This window comes from Varanus komodoensis, unplaced genomic scaffold (genome assembly GCF_004798865.1).
Source record: "Varanus komodoensis strain SLA01 unplaced genomic scaffold, ASM479886v1 scaffold32, whole genome shotgun sequence".
In the NCBI taxonomy this organism is placed as follows: Eukaryota; Metazoa; Chordata; class Lepidosauria; order Squamata; family Varanidae; genus Varanus; species Varanus komodoensis.
In genome coordinates, this window is record NW_025335798.1 from 18,691,589 (window position 1) to 18,710,565 (window position 18,977).

General features: G+C 43.5%; 1 protein-coding gene across 1 annotated transcript in view; it reads right to left on the bottom strand.

Annotated features, from left to right (window-relative positions):
* Window positions 1-235: 235 nt before the first annotated feature.
* Window positions 236-18,977, bottom strand: part of LOC123027555 (von Willebrand factor D and EGF domain-containing protein-like) — a 160,204-nt gene continuing 141,462 nt past the window's right edge. The window contains exons 21-22 of the mRNA XM_044438489.1: window positions 15,366-15,461; window positions 236-357 (exon numbers count right to left, since the gene is read on the bottom strand). Coding sequence (XP_044294424.1) covers window positions 236-357; window positions 15,366-15,461 — 218 coding nt within the window. The remainder of the gene's footprint in view (window positions 358-15,365; window positions 15,462-18,977) is intronic.

An 18,977-nucleotide genomic window follows, 5' to 3' on the forward strand; every position in this document is an offset into this window, starting at 1 on the left:
AATGCGAAAAGGCTGTCGTAGTGTTACGATAAAGGCTACATTATCCAAACACAGCAGACAATGCTACGATTCACTCCCTTTCAACTCTCTGATGCCAAATGTAGTCAAGCTTTGTTCACTTGGTTTTATAAACGATTGAAGGGGGCAAACAAAATCAAGCTATTTCATCATATAGGGAAATATGACATGTTCCAGTTGTGCTACAATAGTGCTTCACCTGTTCTATTAACAGTTGTCAGTTATGGAAATATTGCTGTACCTTATTTTCACAGCCTCTTCCGCCATATCCTCTTCTACAAGCGCAAACGTTTGGCTTGATACATCTGCCCCCAAACTGGCATTTAGGCTCACAAAGAGCTGGAAAAAGAAAAAAGAAGCCTGTTATTATAGAGAACGTAGGGCTATGCTGACTTGAGCCAAAAGAAGTTGTAGGCCAAAACATTTGAAAGGTCACCTGTTATAGATGACGATGATGGTGTTGGTGACATAAATATTATTTCTTAAAACAAACAAACAGAAACACCAAACCTGAGATGAACTGAAAGATTCAGTGACAGAGTTTTGTCTATAAACAAAAAATTCTAACTCTTGTTGGGTTCAAATTTGACTTTTCAAAAAACCACACCCTTCTTTCTATCTGCAAAACCCATGGCATTTTGTCCCCACTCTTAGCCACATTCTCATGACCTGAACCAGGAAGGTGAAAGCCAACGTCCCATGCCAAACTCGGTCTGGATCAGTTGTCAGCTTTTCACCACATCTTCCTCAGATTTTTGAACAGTCGAGATCGAATGCTGAAAGCCAATTCATGCAGCTTTAAGCCACTGCCGTTGGCTGTTGTGTTATCAGTGCAGCCGGTGACAGCGCAGCCCTCACGTTGGCCAGCCTGCCTTGAAAAGTACAGCTCCACAGGCTTGAAAGAGTTGTGCTCAGCTGTACCAGGAAGGTTCCTGCTACGCTCCAGGAATCTACTCCTGCACACAGTTTGCATAGTCCACCTGCATAAATACCACAGTGACAGAAGGGTGAATGCTTACAAGATTGTGCTCCTGTCCTGAGCATCCAATACCTGCACCCTGCAATTTTCTCCTTCATGGTAAAGGAGGGATGGGCGTCACGTGCACTTGTGCTCCCCACAAGACGCTGTTCACATGAGTAGATCCGTTGCACAGGCAGTTAGTTATTTACAGAAGCTATTTAAGTGTGTGGTGACATCTAAGTGAGTAATGATTTTGAACCTGTTAGAACGTCTTCTTAAGGGGAGAGAAAACTAGTTTCCAAAGGGAGGCACCTCTATCCTGAAAATGCTTCAGGGGCCACTGTGGCACGGTGGCTTTGCCCTTGCCCTGTCATCCAATGAGCTAAGGGCTAGAAGCAGAAAAGTGTCAGTTTCTTTGCTATGAGGCAAATATTACGGGGGTCGAGTTTCATTGGCGAATGGGTTTGCACTGACCTTTGCAGTTCTACAACAACAACAGAAGTGCTTTTCAATTCACTTGCCTTGAAATGAGACAACAGCAATGAATGGCATTCATACAATATATATTTAAAATGGACAGGTGTCTCTATTGGAGGAAAAGAAGGAAAGCCTGTTATTATAGATTGCACGTGGGAAAGTTGGAGCGATGCTGACTTGAGCTGGTAGAAGGCCAAAACTCTGGAGAGCCAGAAGTGGCCTTCCACTGTTAGAGATGACGCTGATGATGACTAAGAGGTCTGGTTTGCTCACTGGGATCAGCTGCCCTGAGAACAAGCCACCGTGAGCGGGGTCTTGGGTGGCCAGCCCACAATGGTGCTGACAGGAACAGCATGTGGAGACCCTTTCCCAACGTACTCCTCCAGCCCACTCCTTGCACGTATCCCAGGGGCCTCTGTGGCACATTTCCTCTGCATCCCTGCTTGATGAGATGCTTATTATTTATATTTTTAATTTCATTTCATCTCTGTACTGCCCCATAGCCAAAACATTCTGGGGAGTTTACAACAGTCCTTAAAGACAAGACAATGAAATACAATAAAAACATTATACAATCACGGAAACATAAAAAAAAATAAAATAGCTAAAACATTGGGTAGAGCATGACCTGTAAAAGAGGAAAACCCCTTTCTTGTCTTGTGAATCACAGAGGTTAACATACACGTGCCATATCTTCAGAGTGAAGAGGGGACTTACCTTACTCAGTTTTTAGAATGAAGTGAGATCCTTATTTCCTTTCTTCAGTGCCTTGCCATGCCCTCCCGCCACACCTTCTTTTCTCTCCTTGCAGCCTGCTGCTTTTGCAGGTACAGCTAAGCGTGTATGCACGATTCGCTTACCACTGGATGAACATACACACCCCCAGTCTGGGACCAGGGCAATTCAGGAGGAGACAGGAAAGCTTAAAAGCCAAAGTGAGGCTTGTGCACTGCCCCAGAGGTAAACCAATTGCACCCGCACGCTCAGCTGTGCTAACTTGGATTGTAAATGGACAAAACCTGTTGCTATCAAATGACATGCCCTGGAGAAGGAAGGGCAGGTGGCACTGTGAGGAGCAAAATGTGGCTTCACCCAAATTCCTTTAATATAAAAATCTAAAACCTTTTCAATGGCATTTTGACACACCCTGTTGTTTCTCTTTGACCCACGTGTCTCACTGGCCAGTTATGCTGTCAGGGGCACAACTCATGTCAAGCAATTGCCACACAATTGCCTTGGCTCAGGAATCCCCATTTTGTCTGGAATTGTTAGCTATCTGGGAAGATTTTGTGGTGGTTTCTCAATATTACAATGGATTCCCATAGGAGGTAGGCCTGGTACTGACACCATTTTTTAAAACCAGGTTAAGACTTTTTTAGTTGTCCTGGTGTTTTAAATGACTGCTTTGCAATTTATGATTTCATTACATAAATGCATACAGACATGCATTGAAAACAGAGCAAAGTGCATTTGCAGCTCCTAGAAACTCTGTATTCTGATGGAAAAAGAAGCATCCCATTCTTTTTACCCTGGGCTATTGAACCTCAGGTCCATGGAAGAAATCTGACCCCCTGGGATCCCATCCAGCACTCAGGACTTTCTATCATGGTCATGCTCCTCGCCTGGCCCTACCCATTTCCACTGTCTCAGCCCCCAGGTGTTTGGACGTTTTCTTGAAATGCCTCTTCTGTGGTTCAGTTACTTGCAGCAGGCTCTAAACTAACTTTTGGTGGTATGCCTGGTACTTTCCTCTTTTTACCCTGCACTGGAATGGAGGCCCCTGAGAACTGAATGCAGCTCTCAGGCTTAAAGAATATTAGCACCCCTTTTCTTGTCCCTAGCCTGGGACCTCTTACAACAGCCAATCCCTGGCAGCAGCATCTTTACCATGTCCTGATTCAGTCTAGACAATGCTGCAGCATGGCTCAATTAGCTTTTGAGAATCCTGAGTGCTCGAGTGACCTCTTCAGTATTTCCATAGCACCCCAACCCACCCACATCCCAGGTCTCATCCTCTTTCTGGAGAAAGGAAGGACCATTGCCTTGTGTTTGCTCACCCGGAAATCACCCTTCCATGCTGTTCCCAGTCTTGCATATTGTGTGCTTGCTAAGACTGTGACCGAATCTCAGAGTCTAAGAGCTCAACTACAAGAACTATTCTGCTGTAAGGCACTCTTCCCACCTGGCCTTTGGAAGTCCTTCCTTGACGTTGGTTCTTGTATCTCTGAACCCTGGAACTAAAGGTGATTCTCAAAGAGGTCTTGCTGGGATAGATGTGGCCTGATTGACTGGAACTCCTGGCTTCAGGGGCCCTTTTCTGCTCTCCCAAACCAGTGATCTCTGCTCAGCAAGCTTTGTCATGACCAAGGAAATCCTCCTCTGATTTACCCTGGGGTTAAGACCTTTGCTCCATCTCTTTAATGTGATACTCAGATAGGAAAAGTATAACTCTCTTTGAATTTCTCTGTTGTGGCCAGCTTTTCAGCATCCCTTTCTTGGGCAGCCTCCTTTGGCTTGCTGTCACTCCCCATCTCCAAATATCACAACTCTACTCCTCCTTTCTTTAGGACACTTTAACAGCTTATCTGTAAATTACCTTTTGTTTGACCTTCTTAATACAAGTTCCTTTTCAGGAAAAGCTGTTTCTCTTTCCTTTATGTGTATCCACCTTGGTTTATGTTCTAGAAGGCTTTATTCCTTCATTACAGAAAAGTAAGTTTCAGGCATAGAGGGAGATATGAGATGACATGAGATGTGAGTAACAAGGCACTTACTACAGCATAATGCCAAGTACAAAAGTGTTGTAGGTGGTGTTTCTGTCTCAGTAGAGTTGAAGAGCCCTTAGGAAGCTCTGTAGGTGGCCATATTCTGCCATACTTCCATGACAATCTCATTTGAAGCAAGTCTGGTTGCGGATTAAAGCATATTTTGCTATTGCACTGTTACTAAGCAACGTCTATTGTACAGGGCAGATTTAGGCTGCATATTGGGACAAAGCTGCATTCATGATCCTCAGGCTTCTATATGCGAAAGGTCAGGAAAGAACCTTGTAGTGGACCCATTCCCTTCTAGGCTAGATAAAATGAGTGTTAGGGACCAAGAACATACTAGTCAATGGGTCATCTCTCTCACGCATATCACAATCCCACTTGACACATGGTTTAATTAGACATGGAAGAAAATATTATAGTTTTCTTAAATTACATTTCTACATTTCTGGAATTCAAATTGCACCATGGCTTATACTGAAACTTTTCTATCATTCCCCGACCCAAATACTTTCTATTTTGCTTCTCCTGCTTTGGCAGCGGTGGCAGCTGCTGCTTCGTCATCTTCTTTGTCTTCCCTTCTTCTTCGTTGTCTTCAGCTGCTGCTGGTGGTGGTGCTCCTCCTCCTCCTTTTACATGCCTAGTCTGAAGAACAATCTTATAAAACTTTCTTAATATTTTGTAACTTCCTGATGGTTTTAGTAAAGGTATTATCCTTTGGGTGTTTTGTTTGCTTTTATTCTTATAGACAAAATGGCTGTAGGCATTTATATAAATGCAGGAATTCACTTTAAAGCTTGATTGTTCTGACCATTTTCATTGTAAAGTCATGAATGGCCTGTTATGGTTTTATATCACAAGCCTGGGACTTTGAGCTAAATATGAATCTGTAACATGAGTCCCTCCTTCTGTAAACCCCTCTCTGAACATGCTGGAATGATATAACCTAAATATCTCTTGAAAGCATTTGCTTGGAATAACAGGTTGCATCTGGCCGCCTTCCTTTATCATTGGTTGTCATGCACCAAGTGCCTCTGGTGGCTAGATGGAAATAATTTTCACCTTCTTTGATTCATCCACTTCCCTAGTTAGTGTATTACTTGAGACTGATTGCAGAAAGGCCTTGTCTGTCTGAAAAAACCTGGAGGATTGATTGGGGTCTCCCAGCTTCTTCAGGTTCCTTTTGCTCAATATCCTCACATTTCTGGCTACCTGACAAGGGGCCAGCAAATGTTGGCTGGCTTTATAGGCCAACAAAACTTTGTGATTTCCAAGGCACCCCCAGGTAGCTTGTAGTATATCTCTGAAATGTAGGCCACAGTGTCAGTTGGAGTGGTAAAAACAAAAACAAGACCATAAGTCTCAGCACTGCAAGGCTAGAGAAGAAAGGAGGTTGCTCTGCCATCACACCTAACAAGCAGTCTGATTCAGGGCACCATGGGATAGAGAGCAAGTTCACAAACCTGTGAAGTGTGTTCTCTGACTACCTCTTAGTTCATACATAATGTAGAGATGGCGCTTTGCTTCACTTCTGCATCATTGGGTGCTTGGAGCACGAAACACCAAATGGGAATGGAGAGCAAAGGCATACTGGGTTGCTCTGTCTCTGCATTTGAGGAGCGCTCCTCTTCTAGGAAGCCCACCAGCCACAGAGCAAGCCCACATGTGTTCTGTGTTCCCCCTTCTGACTCGGAGCTGGGAGGGATGGCAGCCACCCGCTGGTGTCAGGCCTTACTTCGACATAGGCTGGGATCATGAGACAGGTGAAGAGTCTGACCTGGCAAAGTCCTCCGACTTTAGTGAGAGCTCAGGCACCTCTGGTGTCACATTCCAGTTGCCTCCCTCTGACAGCAGCAGTTGTCTCCCTCCAGCATTTCCTTACTTAATGGTCTTTATTGCTAGTACACAAAGTCTCGGAGTGCACCCCGGGTGAAACGTTGAACTCTCTCTACCGCTCATTAACCACAGCCCTCTTCATGAACGCTTCTGCGTGGCAACCCCGAAGGAGCAGCACTGCTGCAGTGTGCATGACACTTCTCCCTCCACACCCCAGTTGGGCTGTGCACTGGCTTTGGTGCCTCACCACCAGGCTGATGTCCAGGGGCTCCCTGCTGGAGGACTGGCCATTCTGCCTCCTGCCCTGTGGATGGCACCTTGACACTTTTCCCAGGCTCAGGTTGCTCTGAGACCACCTCCAATTCCACGGCCCACCCTGGGGGTAGCAACTCTTCAGCTTTCCCGGGGATAACTGCTGTGGTTGCTCAAGTACTCAACCCTTGTACTGATCTCTTCCTGTGGCAGCTCCTGTCTGATCCCAAGACCCTGAGGCTCATCTTGAGTTTGGACTTTTCGACAATCAATCTCCTTTTCAATCTCAGAATCTGAATCCACAGGCGAATGGGCACCGAGCACTTGGTGTGACCACACCCGCGCTTGGACAGGCTCCGCATGCACAATGCCTGGCACCGATAAAGTAGGTTCAGCAGGGGGTCAGGAGGAGCGCTCCGATAGCCCAGAGGACTGCTCCATTCCCATGGTGGCAGAGGAGGTTGGACGTCCGCCCAGTTCTTGAGTGTGCTGGGTCCAGAGCACAAGCCGACTCGTGAAGATAAAGTGCATACCTCAAGACCTGTAGCAAGTCACAGCCTTCAGCTCAGCTCATTGGCCAGAGGTGGTTTCCCCTGGGTTTATTGTGAAGGTGGCAGTTGCAATTGCTGAACCCTGTGTATGATGCACCACACACTGACATGTTTTATGTCAAAAAGCACTGGCTTCCACTCTCCGCAAGATTAATATTGGGAAGGGTGCTTTGTCCTTCCCATAGCTGTCCATCCCTCCTGTATGGAAGGAACTCTGGGAATGGTAATTCTTAAGAGAGACGGTTACATAGGGAAGCCCAACTCTGTCCCTCAGGCATGGGACAGACATAATGTCTGTATTTTAGGGAAGGGTCTGTGCACTGCTTGTTCTCATCTGATACTTCTTCTGATTATCTCCAACAGGATAACTGAAGAATCTGGACAATAGTATTCTTGTGTTTCGTCAAAAAAGATTGATGTAATTAATTTCTTCAGAGCCTACAATATCCCTGCTTTGTTAAAATGATTTTATAAGCAAGGCAAGCTTGGTTTTTGTTGCCGTCATGATGTACCCTCAAGTGTTCTCCACACAGCACTGCTCAGCTCCTGTAAATTCAAGGCTGAGACTTCCTTTATAGAATCGAGCCACCTCATAGTTGGTCTCAATCCTTTCTTTTTCCTTCTCTTCTCTTCTCTTTTTCTGTTTGGCCCTGTCCTTTCCCTGTCCTGGGGCATCATGGGTCTTGCCATCTCATGATGCCCCAGGACAGCTGGCTCCAGAAGGTGATGTTTGTGGAATACTTCTCAGCCCCATGGACTGTCCAGCTGGGGTTCCTTCTGGGGTCAGACTTATGCTGCATGCTATTTAACATCTGCATGAAGCCACACTGAGGGGGACCATGCAGAGTTTGGAATGAGCTGTCACCAGTACACTGATGACACACAGCTCTATCTCTTCTTTACATTCTCAACAGGTTAGGCTGTGGATGTGTTAAACTAGCATTTGGCTGAGAAAATGGACTAGATGGGGGTTAATAAACTAAAGCTTCATCCAGACAAGACTGAGATGCTGTTGGTGGGTGGCCCTCTGACCAGGTAATGTGTGTTCAACCTGTTCTGGATAGGGTTGCATTCCCCCTAAAGGAGCTGGTTTGAAGCTTGGAGGTACTGTTTGATCCATCATAGTCATTTGAGACTCAAGTGGCCTCAGTGGCCCAGAATGACTTCTACCAGCTTCAGCTGGTGGCCCAGCTATGCCTCTATCTGGACAGGTATAGACTAGTTTCAGTACCCTATACTCTGATAATTCTGAATTAGATTACTGCAATGCACTCTATGGGGCAGCCCTTGAAGACAGTTTGGAAGCTACAACTTGTGCAAAATGGGGCAATCAGATTAATAACTGGGACCAGAAGGTTCAAACACATAACATCAATCATGGTTCACTTGCATTGGCTGCCTATATGCTTCCAAGAACAATTCAGGCCGCTGGTTTTAACCAATAAAGCCTACATGGCTTGGATCCTCAGTACCTAATGGAACACCTCTTCTGACCTCAGACTTCCTCAACCCTCGGATCTACAGCTGGGATCTTGCTGTAACTGCAATGTCCAAGGAGGCCTAGAAAGAGGCAGCCAGGAGGAGAGCATTTGAAGTGCTGGCCCCCCAATTGTGGAATGGTCTCCCTCTCTTGCCATCTTTTTGTTATCAGGTTAATAGGTCCTCTATTCCCAGGCATTTAAGGGCAGATGGGCGGTTATGCCTATGGTTTTAATTAGGACTGGTTTTCAATGAAAAATTTGGATGCTAGACTGTTCTATGTGATCATTGTGAACTGGCCAGAGAGCTTTAGCTATTGAGCAGTATAGGAATGTACTAAATAGATAAATAAATGAAATACGACCTCTTCTCCTGCTTCTACATCCATAGTCTATTTGATCTATATATTGGCTACCTGGTAATGTGCATGTGTATCGGTATCTGATCAGTTGCCTGTTATGTATTCGTAATAAACCCATGGTTTATTCACAAAATCCTATGAGTCTTTCTGCTTTGTTTCTGACCCCGTGCCAAATTCTCCCACAGTGTTTGATTCTTCTTTGTCTTCTGCTTTTGTGTTCAACACACGTATGATTATCAACATTTCTTGTTTTGGTGGGGTACCAATTTGCTGTTGGATGCTTGCATCAAAGTTTGTGATTTCTTCTTCAGCATCTGTTGTTGGAGCATAGACCTGAATGATGCTCATGTTGAAAGGCTTTCTGAGAATTCTGACTGATACAGTTCAGTAGGACTTTTCATTGTAACCTCTTCCTGCCTGTGCTACATCTTGCTTCAGTACTAGAGCACTCCATTTCTTCTGAGTTTGTCTTTTGCACAGCCGGACACCTTGTGTTGAGCTGAAAATATTCTATTCCATGCCAATAGAATATGGTGGATACTGCCATTTTTAGCCATTCCATTTCTTGCTGTGCAGCTTCCAGAGTGCCTTGATCCATCTTACCATGTTCCATGCTCCAATTGTATTTGTGGTGTATCATTAGACTTCCTTTCACCTCTGTGCCTATCAGCCACTAGACTTCCATTTGGCTTTTATCTAGCTGCATCATTAGCACCTGCTCTATTTGTACTTGTTATTTGCTCTTCCCCAGTAACTCATAAAATATCTTCCAATCATCTGGCATCTCCAGTTTCATTTTAGATTGTTTCAGCATAGGGTTTTCAAGGTAAGGGGAATCAGAAGTGATTTGCCACTGCCTTCTTCTGTGCAGCACTAACCAGAGTTAGCTTGAGCATCACTGTTGTTGCCTGTGGAAGACCCTACACGAGTGTTGCCATCAACTACTGCTGCTGCCTAGTAGCTGCCCTCCAGGAGTTTCTCTGCCCCCATCACCTTTGGAAATATCCATGATGTTTTGCTGAAGAGGACTAAGGCATCTTAGTCTGGTGTCTCTGCTTTGACCACTCTGCCTTGGGTGCCCTGATAGCAACCCAGCCTAGTGAGAGAGTCTGGCCTTCTGGCAGCATTGCTCCTGGCTTCTTTGACTCTCTCAAGCCCCTTCACCACATTTGTCATGCATTCAAGAAGGGGCAAATTTGCCTGGATATGCAGTTTACTACCTGATAGAAGCCAGAGCCAACAAGCTGTTTTATAATTTCAAAAGATATATTAGTACATTAAAAGTTGTGCATTACATCATGTATGTGATTGAACTTTATTCCTATTTTGTAATATTATGCCAAAGTCCAATTGTCTCCCACCTTCTTGTAAGTTAAGATGATAGGATTCTTACTTTTAAGCCTTTTTTACCTTTTTAATTAGCAGTGTATTCTCCCATGATATAATTTTGGCACACAAAAGAAAACCAATTCATAAGGCACTAATCCACACATGCCATGTTATTTTAATTAGATCTCAGGAGCTCACACACAGATGTGCACACACATGCAAACACATCTCACATTATATAATATAGTATTTAAATCGACTAGTGATTGTGAAGGCAAAATATGACAGGCCATTATCAAGGTACAGTAAAGAAAATATCAGGGCATGATACAAGTAATGCAGTTGCTCTCAGTGGTTATGCTCCATTACCTCTATATGCTGATGAAAGAGGGAAGAAGGTCCCTCAATAGAAGAACCTGGAAAGTGCAAGCTTCTTGGTGAGCAAGGAAAGGAAAAGAGGAAGGCATAATATGGGCTACCTTTTTCCTGATTTGCTGCTCAGGAATGACCATCTGATGGACACGTTGCCCACTGGATCTGTGAAACATTCCATGTCCCAGCATGTAGTTTGCTCACACTAGGATGCCAAGTAGCTTTGTGGGTGTGTAAGCATGGGATATGGGCCATGTCCAGATTCTAGGAAAAGAACACACCTCTCGAGCACTACGGCTGAACAGGAAGGAAGAGGGAGCTATGCTGGAGATATGCAACCTTTTCTGCCACTTAGTTCCATTGCAAACCAGCTGCTTAGTCTGTGTAGCACCTGTGTGAACTGCTGCCCCTGGGGAGAGTAGGAGCCAGTACATAATGGGCATTAGCCAGCCCAAAGAAATGCAGCTGAGTCCAGCTAGAGGACTCTAACCATAGGCTTACTCGTCTTGACAGTGCAATCCCATGCAGGTCTAGTTACTGCTTTTCTCCACATGGAGGCAGTGCTGAACCATGTGTTGTGCACTGGAAGGTTTCTCACTTGAACCATGGAAGCACCATATGATGAGGCATGTGCAGCCCGTATTCCCCCACTGCCATCAGAGCTCCCTACCTGCTCACCCTGCCCACTCCCTCTTTTTGCAGTGTCGCCCTCCACCTACTCCCAGCCAAAAGCTCATCACATCTGCCTGTTCCCTTAGCTGCATACCCCTCTTTTTGCCACAACTTATCTGCTCAGTGTGAATGGTATTGTGGAGCTGAGATCTGGCTAAATCAGCCAGAAAATCAACTGGTTTTTTGGAGAGATAGCCAGGTTCAAATGTCTGGCTCTATCTTTACTGCCAGACACTGTGGGAAGGGTGTCCTAGAGCCTTCCCCAACTTTGTGCCTTCTGTACATGTTTGGACCACAACACCCAGAATTCCTGGTCAATGGCCCTCCTGGATGGGAGTTCTGGGAGTTGCAGTCCAAATGTCTCTGAAGGCCACCAGGTTGGGGAAGGCTGCCCTAGAGAACACCTGTAAGGATGCTGACATGGGTGGCTTGCAGAAGTCAATCCTCCTGGCCATGACAGTGGGGCGAGAGCACACAATACCCCACTTCTCTGCATAAGGCATCAGACTCACTGGGCTGATCCCAGTAATATAAAAAATGGGCAGCTGAGTACTACTGAATAAGTTACATGCCTTTCAGAGGTTTCAAAATATTTATTAATGTTTAATCAACCAAAGGCTTTCAATGATCATAGTTAAAAACAGTTTTGTTATATTAAGAAGCACAGAAGCACAGGAATATGTGTTCACACACGTGGAATGGCTTTCTCCATCATTGCTGACTTGTACCTTTTTCATCACTAATGACTGTTCACACTAAGGGAAATGTTGGCCATATCCAGCAAGTTGTACAGGGCCACAAGGATTGTGGCCGGATTACAGGGGAAGCTGTATGGGGCAAGACTGAGGGAACTAGGTCTCTTCAGACTGGAGAAGAGGAGACTCCGAGGGGATCTGTTGGCAACATATAGGCACATGAGGGGGTGTCACATGGAGGTGCACAGAGACCTGTTCTCCTCTGCACTCCAACAGAGCCAAGCTCAGGGAACCAAGGTTCAATTTGGATGCCAGGAAGTACTTCCTGACAGTTAGGATCCCGAGGGTGTGGAATGGGCTTCCACAGGAGGTGGTTAAAGCCCCATCAGTGAGGGTGTTCAAAGATAGGCTAGACATGCACATGGTGGGCCTGTCGTGAGCAGAGCCGGCTGGAGCCAGAGGTCAGACTAGATGGCCTGGGAGACCCCTTCTGACTTGCTCTGTTTCTGTGTTTCTGTGTTCCCATGTATTCTGACTACACTGATTGCTGGCTTGCTGCTTCACAGATTGCCATGCTGTTCCTGGCATAAGGTTCAGTTTCATAACACCCTGTGAAAGGCAGAAGGCAACAGGTGCAACTTGGACCATTACAGTGATGCAAACTCAGGGAAAACTGAGAATTGTGTGTTCCACTTAAGAATTCTAAAAGATGTAGAAGCTCTACTCAATATGAAATACGGCAACCCAGTTGTGTAGCAATATACATTTGCAGAGGTTGTAGCCATTGGTAGCTTTGCGGAAGTAATATAATAGAACTTTGAGATGGAAGCTATTGGATAGAGAAAAATGGACCAGGAGAAACCCCATTGCAGGCAATACATAAGCAAGAGTAAATAAATGCATTATGGTGGGGAGATTGGATGATCTAATCAGAAATCCTATGTTAAGGGAAAACTAGAAAATTCCCCAGTACTCCCATTCTGCTGCATATACTATTGGAAGAAGAGTTAAAACTTTTCAGAGGAACATTGGAATGAATATCATGATAATATAACTGAAGTTAGAATGAATATTTCATAAATGTATTTACAAAGAGCACTAAACTGCTAACCATTAACAATGCCACAGACATTGTCCTCCACAGTCTTGGCAAGAAATGCTGTTTCATAAGCCAAGCTGGAAATTATTATCAATATGTGTCCCATACAAAAAAGAATTTATCCCTGTGTGCTAAAAATAATGGAGCATTAATGTTCATGCAAATGGTCATGTTTGTTGAGAAATTAATTTTCTTGTATGGATCAAATAGGAACAAGCATGGAGAAGAGGGAGAATGAAGGAACAAGAGTTTTGGGAAATGATGAGGCTACTGGTTTGACATGTGAATAAAATATACTCATGAGCAACGAACAAGAGTGTTAGCAGGTGTTCAATAATATTACATTAGAACAGGTAATCTGTATAAATGTCAGTGAGGTCAGTTATGGGAATCCTCCAGTATTACAGTCTCCACTCATTTTTTCCTAGTTAATTCATCGGGTACGTCCAAGAAAATGAAGCAGTGCTTGCACTAGCTGCATACCGTATGAGGATCCCCATGTCAGTCCTCAAAAGAATAAGGATCCACACCAGTAATGCTGCCACAGTGATGCTTTGCCACGTCCTGCTGCAACAGCTCTTAGATACCGTCTTGAGAACAATACAGGGGACAATTCCCTCCCATCCCAAAGCATCCTTGTAGATCGACTGAAAAGCACAAGTGGCAAAAATACAGGCGATCAGAGGATGGGGAGTCAAGATCACTCCTACCTTTCTTCTTGTCCTGCCGGCTTCAGTCTGTAAGAACACAGACCACTCAGAAATCTCTGAGTTTCGGGGCTTCCAAGGGTCAAGGGGTCAATTAGGGACTGACACTAATTCATTTATCTTTATTATTTTTAGACCACATGGACCCATTCAGCAAACACTTTAAGCAACATATATTCCTTCTTCTCTCTCTAACATTTAAGGTTTCTTTACCTTATACGGATTGTTCCATTTGTTAATGTCATGAGAGCATTTGAGAGTTGGGTGGTATATAAATCTGATAAGTAAGCAAGTAACAAAAATTACTGATACAAAATGAAAACCTTTATTGATGATGCCAAGCTAAAACAATTTACATTGTTGAAACTGTAATTTCTTTTCAGCTGCAGAGTAAATGTCTATTGAAATAAATAAGACTGGTTGGAATGAATCACCCTTTTGCTGACCTTGGTTTATTCAAAGACACTTTAGACTTTGAGTGATCTGTTACTGGAAAAAGCAGTTTATACATACATACACACACACACACACACACACACACACACATATATATATATATAGAGAGAGAGAGAGAGAGAGAGAGTATACTGACTTGGTTTCAGTTGGGTATCTTGTGGAATACTTAAATGTTGTAAGCTGTCCTGAGATGTTGTTGTAAAGGATGACATATAAATCTTTTAAATAAAGTAAAATAAATAAATAAAAGGGGCTAAGATAATGTTTGGTTCAGTATGTGTACATGTGCATGAGGAAGAGAGAGAGAGAGAGAGAGAGGAGGGACAGTGTCACACGACAGAAGGAAACATCAAGGCAAAATCAGATACCTCACAGGGAGTTAGCAGGTGGTCATAAGTGTTGATACTGTTATTAGCAATCTGCCATTTGTTTCTAACAGAAGTGTTATGGCACATCTATAGAAGATCATTATTTCTCTGTGTAACTTATTCCTGAATGAATTGAAAATGGGATTAAATTGTGTGTGTGGTATTTTCCTGTCCAGTATGAAAAATGTCAGGCTCGTTTTACAAGATTTGACTTCTGTGAGGAAAGGATGTTCCAGGAGGAAAGAGCAACACTTGCCCTGTGTACATTAAAGTGGCCATGGAGGAATTCCTGCCATAGCTGTTAGAGCAGGTACACTTACCTGGCAGGAAGGTCATTCAGTTAAGAAATACCTATTTCTGTGTAAACCTACATACCCTACAGCAAGGAGAGCAGATTTCTTACTATTTGTTATGCAAATCTAAAATGCAGATCCTGGCCCTGGCACAGTTATCTTTTTGGCATCAGCCTAAGACCATCCTCTCCTCTCAGGCACTTGGCAGCATATGGTGAGGGTTTTAATCAGTTCTGGGACGGTTCATGCCTCTCTCCTTCATTAGCCTTTCAGAGTCCCTGCTGCTTACCTTATCTTCAGCTCCTTTAATCAATAATTGGAATAAATCTGTGTCAGTTTTCTATATACTCATTTGGAAATCTATTCTGACCCATCTCTGCATTTTTGAACACTTATTCACAAAACATGCCCCTTGTATTCATTTTACCCTAAAACATGAATTTTGGATATACTTTTGTACACATGCGGTGTGCCCCTTTGAGCCAAGAATGGTACCACAACATTGGAAATCAAGTATGAAAATCAACAGCCAACAGACCCAAGAACCTGGCTGGTTCACTTAAAATGGTGGACCAAGTGAAATCCATGGGTGTTGTGGACCTGTTGTATTCTTTGCAGAGAGAAAAATCCAGCAGAACACACAGCTCTGTCCTAAATGTAAAACTACTCACGAATCTGGCACAGGGGGCCCACCCAGCCTTGCAAGCACTGGCAGACGTTGGGTCCTAGGCATTCGCCACCGTTCAAGCAGCTGGGCAGGCAGACCGCTGAAAAGAAAGTGAAGGGAGATATATGAGAAGATCAGCAGGATGCCCCCGTGAGTTTGTAAGCCCTTTCAGTAAGTGACATGTCATGTGTTAGCTCCCTGCAATTTCTTTCGGAACGGTTGAATCTCCAAAGAGCTTAATGAGTATTCTTTATGAGGCAATTAGCATTGTAGAATTTCTGTGATTAGAAAGTTCCCCTTAATCTCGGTTAGTCTGACTTCTAGTTTCATCACAGATTTGCTCCAAAGACAGATTCCCCAGCCATTAAAATTTCATTTTCTATTAGCACTGTAGGCCTTAACTGATGGATTGGTGTGATTACTCAGTAACCCTTTTCTTTCAGACTAAACATGTAGATATTTAATGATCTTTTAATCAGATCTGTGCCCTTTAAAGGGTATTGAGTGGGAATAGCACTATTGTAAACAATCTGGATGCACCATTCAGGGCAGGAAACTTGCTTAAGATTTTTAAATGTAATTTGCATAGGCTCTGCTACTATGTAAACAGGGACTGACTCTATTCAACCAAGTATTTACCCCTTTCCTGGGCTGAGGGAGCATCAACAAATCATTGCCAGGGAAGCAGCCATGGCTAGAACACGTACATATGGTTATATCAATGGGCTGCTTAAAGGGATGTGGTGAAGGTGAGACGAGAACTCAAGGGAGCCGATCACAGGGAAGACTTATCTTCATGAATCAGCTTGAATAATTAAAGGATCTTTGGGCTGAGGAGGAAATAATTAATGGTGTGCAGATCACACCAATGAAGAGGGCATCACATTAGAAGTTGCTGAGTTTTCTGGGATGGCGGCTGATCTACCATGAGCCTCATTTAAAAAAAGCGGGGGGGGGGGGTTATATTTCTTTTCATGGTACGAGATTTCCAAAATATAAGTTTTGTAAGTTTGTTATGTGTGAGTGAAATTGTTTATTTAGAAACTAACTATCCATATGAATTTGGGTGAGTGTCCTTTTAATATTAGATTTCATCCCATGCATATAATTTCTGTTCGTGTGCAATATCAAAGTGCATCTTGGGAACTGTAGCTTGAAATCACATAGTTCAACATGATGTAATGCATCACCATGCATGTACCCCCTTCCTGTTCGGTTGTTTTCCTGTGGCCTGCATTTGTGACGCCTTGGTTATCCACTGATCGTTGGTAAATGGAGGCAAGAAGATGCTGGCTTGCAAAGCTGTCCTTCTCTTTGGGGCTCAGAACTGTGATATTAACAAGGAAGAGATATGCAGCAGTGGCTACACCAAAGCATGCGAAGATTAAATCCACCAAATCAGCACATGTACAGAAATAGCATTATTTAGATTCAGGGTGCACATGCTCCAAAGCTTGCAAGCAATGCCATACTTAACAGTGAATTTGTATCTCATTGAATTAGGTTGCTACAAAGGTGAGCATTATGAACAGATGAGCTCTGACAAGTGTAGCAACTAATTATGATAATGGTGGTTTCACTAATCATAATGGGGTTTTTCATGTTTCAAATATTGAATGCTCCCGTTTCCTGCTGTGTAGCATACTCAGTCTTTCTGCTATCCTTTGACATGCAAATGATTGCTTACTAGAGATAGACGAGTTAAAACTGCAGTGAAATTGGAAGAGGGGAGGTTCTCCTTGCCTGATTTTCGTTTACCTAGATGGGAACTAAACTTGGCTATAAAAAGACTTCAGTAGTGTAACAGACAGGGGCTCTAGGTGTGTCTCTAAAGTCCTGTATATAGTTGCCCAGCTCCAACAATCAGAAGGGGACAATAGTGCTATTCAGGCATTATACAACAGTAGGGTAAACATACATCTATACCAGCCCTGCCTCCAATGTCCTCTCATATGCAGGCCTGGTCCACTCAGTCCCAGCCTTCTTATAGTCTGTTTGTGTTGACTTGCATGCTAGCCAAACCCTTTGCTGCAAGGAGATTAAACCAGCCAATCTTAAAGGAGATCAACCCTGACTGCTCTTTAGAAGGCCAGATACTGAAGATGAAACTCAAATACTTTGGCCACCTAAACAACACATTGGAGAAGCCCCTGATGCTGGGAACGATCGAGGGCAAAGAAGAAGGGGACAGCAGAGGATGAGGTGGCTGGATGGAGTCACTGAAGCATTTGGTGTGAGCTTAAGTGGACTCCGGGGGATGGTGGAGGACAGGAAGGCCTGGAGGAATGTTGTCCAGGGGGTCACGATGGGTTGGGCATGACTCTGCGACTAAACAACAACAAAACCCTTTGCATCAGTACAGTCCTTTTCATAAACCCCTTGACTCCCAGTAGAAGCCAACTGCAGCCTTTATATACAACTTGGTGAGGTTAGGAGCTGAAGGCAAAGGGCTGCCATGTTTGGTCCTATCTGTGTGGCCTCAGACTTGCTTGGCTACTCCAGATTAAACTTCAAGTTTAGAATTAGGGTCATGGTATACTGTGACTTTATATTATTGTAAGCCTCCTAAAATTACTACTATTGCTTTGGAGAGTTAACACCCCATTTCTTGTATAAAATTAGTTGCTGGATGAATCATCTGTCCATTCTGCATAAATATGTGCATTTCTGTAGATTGCCACGTGCTGTTCACTATAATGGTGGTCCTCAATGGGTGGCAAAAAAGGATGGCGGTTTTTAATGCTAGGAGCTATTTTTACTTTCCCCAAATTCAGAAAGCATAGCAGAATGAGACTTTCTGGGAATACAATGGTGGCTGGTCTGATTCTCTTACCTACCCACAAGAGAATGTCACCTCATCCCTGAAAAGTAGCCAGTAAAACCAGACAATTTCAGGGTGGGTGAAATGGTTGAGTGATGTTCTTTGTCAACTGAGCACAGTCCTTAACTGGGCACACATTACAGAGAACCTGAGAAGTAGCACTAATGTTGTACTTTAGCAATTATGCTGGAATGAAATGCATGCTGCATCTTGAGTCATATCAACAAAACAGCTGTGGCATCAAGCCAATATAGTAATAAGTCTGATGTACAGTGTATTATCTTGATTTTAAATTGTTTTTGCTAATCTGCCAGCAACATAATAATGACTTACCATGTAAGCATTTCCACACACATTTTCAAATTGGATGACTCACCTGAACTATACTTTTAATGCAAACCAAAGTCAAATGTGGCTAGGCTTAATAGTGTAAAAATACACCCATAAACACAAATACGTAAAGATCAGTCTCAGAAATTGTGCACTGGATGCATATGCCTGTAATGACCTTGAACATATATCAGCATGGAACAGTGTTTACGACAAGCTTTAAGTTGCTTTGTATTAAAAATATGTCACTTTCTCTGTAAAATATAACAAAATATGTGTAGTTGCTAAAACCAAAAATCAATACTTCACAGTTAACCTATGAAAAAATGAATATCTGTAAAAGAAAAGGGAAAAACAGCATAACAGACAGCTGCATGAGATAGAAAAAGGTTTTATAAATGTAATCTTTATGTTCAGATGCATGAAGTGTTTATATCAATTTGTATTACCAATATATAAAACTGA